General features: G+C 37.7%; 1 protein-coding gene across 1 annotated transcript in view; it reads right to left on the reverse strand.

Moving 5' to 3' along the window:
- LOC138007252 (serine/threonine-protein kinase 10-like) overlaps positions 1–295 on the reverse strand; it is a 44,553-nt gene extending 44,258 nt beyond the window's left edge. The window contains exon 1 of the mRNA XM_068854054.1: positions 1–295. This exon is cut by the window's left edge and continues 63 nt beyond it. Coding sequence (XP_068710155.1) covers positions 1–84 — 84 coding nt within the window. The 5' untranslated portion in view covers positions 85–295.
- Positions 296–1,668: the final 1,373 nt, after the last annotated feature.

A 1,668-nucleotide genomic window follows, 5' to 3' on the forward strand; every position in this document is an offset into this window, starting at 1 on the left:
GTCAACTCCGCGGATGATATAGGAAAACTCCTTCTTTTTCTTGACTTTCATAAAAGGAAATAATTGTTTGAAGAAGGACGACATGTTGGATTTTGCATCAGCTATCCCCTACTTGTACAACAAGATGACAGCCAATGACTTCGACTGAGCTTCAGCTATAACGCTCTAAGAGATGTTATTTAAGTGGACAGTAACGGTCGAGGTCAAACATTAATTTTAGGTCAGCTTTCGTCCATAACACTTCTTCCCCTTGCAATCTCTCCACAGGCCGGCTACAACTCTACAAAATGACGTCACATCCTGGTGTCGCTGCCAGTCCTTTCTCAACAATTTACTCAGTCACGCATCATAAATTGCTCAAAAAAGTCAAAGTTTGATAATGGTAAGTGTTTCGGTGAGTTTTTCGTAATTAAAGTGCTGTCTGAAACGATTGCCTCATGTGGGTTTGAACCACAGCAAACCTAAGCTTGCCCCCGTGAAAAGAAATCATTAAAAGAAATAAAATGGTTACTGGTGTTTTTTATCTGTGTTGAAGAATAAAAACTGGAACGACGAACAATTAGAGTTGGCATTTGAACACAGTATATAAATATCTATGTTAAAATATCCCTAAAATGAACACTGCAATATAATTAATTTTAGGGGGTCGTAATGAAACTGCTCTCCCCAAGTCTCTCCCCGGAAAAAATTGACCAAGGAATACAAAAAACTAGGTCTTTATTAGAATAAATGATTAATTTATGAAAGCAATGACGAAAAAGTTTCACAAAAAAAGTATTCGCAGTTGAATTCATCGCCTTCCTGGAAATGTTGATAAATCGCAGAAAGCGCAAAGAGGGTAAGAGAAATAAACCAATCAGAATTTGTAGAAACTTACATGTAGTTTGCTCAAAAGGCGGGAATATAATACATGTATGCACGTATCAAATTCGCGATTGGTTTCGTTTTTGCATCTCATTGGGTAAAAGCGTGCGCAGTTGCTAACCGCTCTGACAGGGTCATGGTTTGAATGGGGATAACTAAACAGAACGCGAAAAAAACAACAATTTTCCTCAGGTCCAAACGTGAAACGTGGATTGTAAAGCAAAAATCAAAGCACATACGGATCGGACGGGCTAATCCCGATAATCGTGTTGAGGTCGGTTTCTCGAGTTGTTTGAAATTCAGCAAACTTTTCGGTCCCAAAACGGTCATTTGCAAAACTACGATCAACCCATTCAGAAAGTCTACTCTTTTAGCATTGTGTTAAGAACATTTTGAGGGAAATTTAATTTACTTCCTATACAAAAGCTCTTTGTATCAGATCATAGTGCAACAGCTCAGCCATATAAGCTTGAGGCTTAAATAAAGTGTTCGTCATTATCATTAACGACTTCTTTTTTCCGGTAGGGTGGGTGGGAAAGGCGGTTTTTATTCCTTGAGAAAAGTGTGCACGTCAAGCAACTTAAGTGTCTCTAACTTGTTTATTCTCTTTTGCTCTTAAGAAAAGATCAATTTCTTCCGTAACGTTGTGTCTTTTGACAAATGACCAATCTTGCCCAATTTAGCCATGCTCTTGAAAGGAAGCTCTCGTGGAGCTATATAACAATATAGCGATAAAAAACAACCAATATTTTAAGTAATACTGTATACTATTTTAATACAAATGGTGATGTAGCACTGGCTTTC

The sequence above is a fragment of the Montipora foliosa genome, chromosome 6 (assembly GCF_036669935.1).
Source record: "Montipora foliosa isolate CH-2021 chromosome 6, ASM3666993v2, whole genome shotgun sequence".
Lineage (NCBI taxonomy): Eukaryota > Metazoa > Cnidaria > Anthozoa > Scleractinia > Acroporidae > Montipora > Montipora foliosa.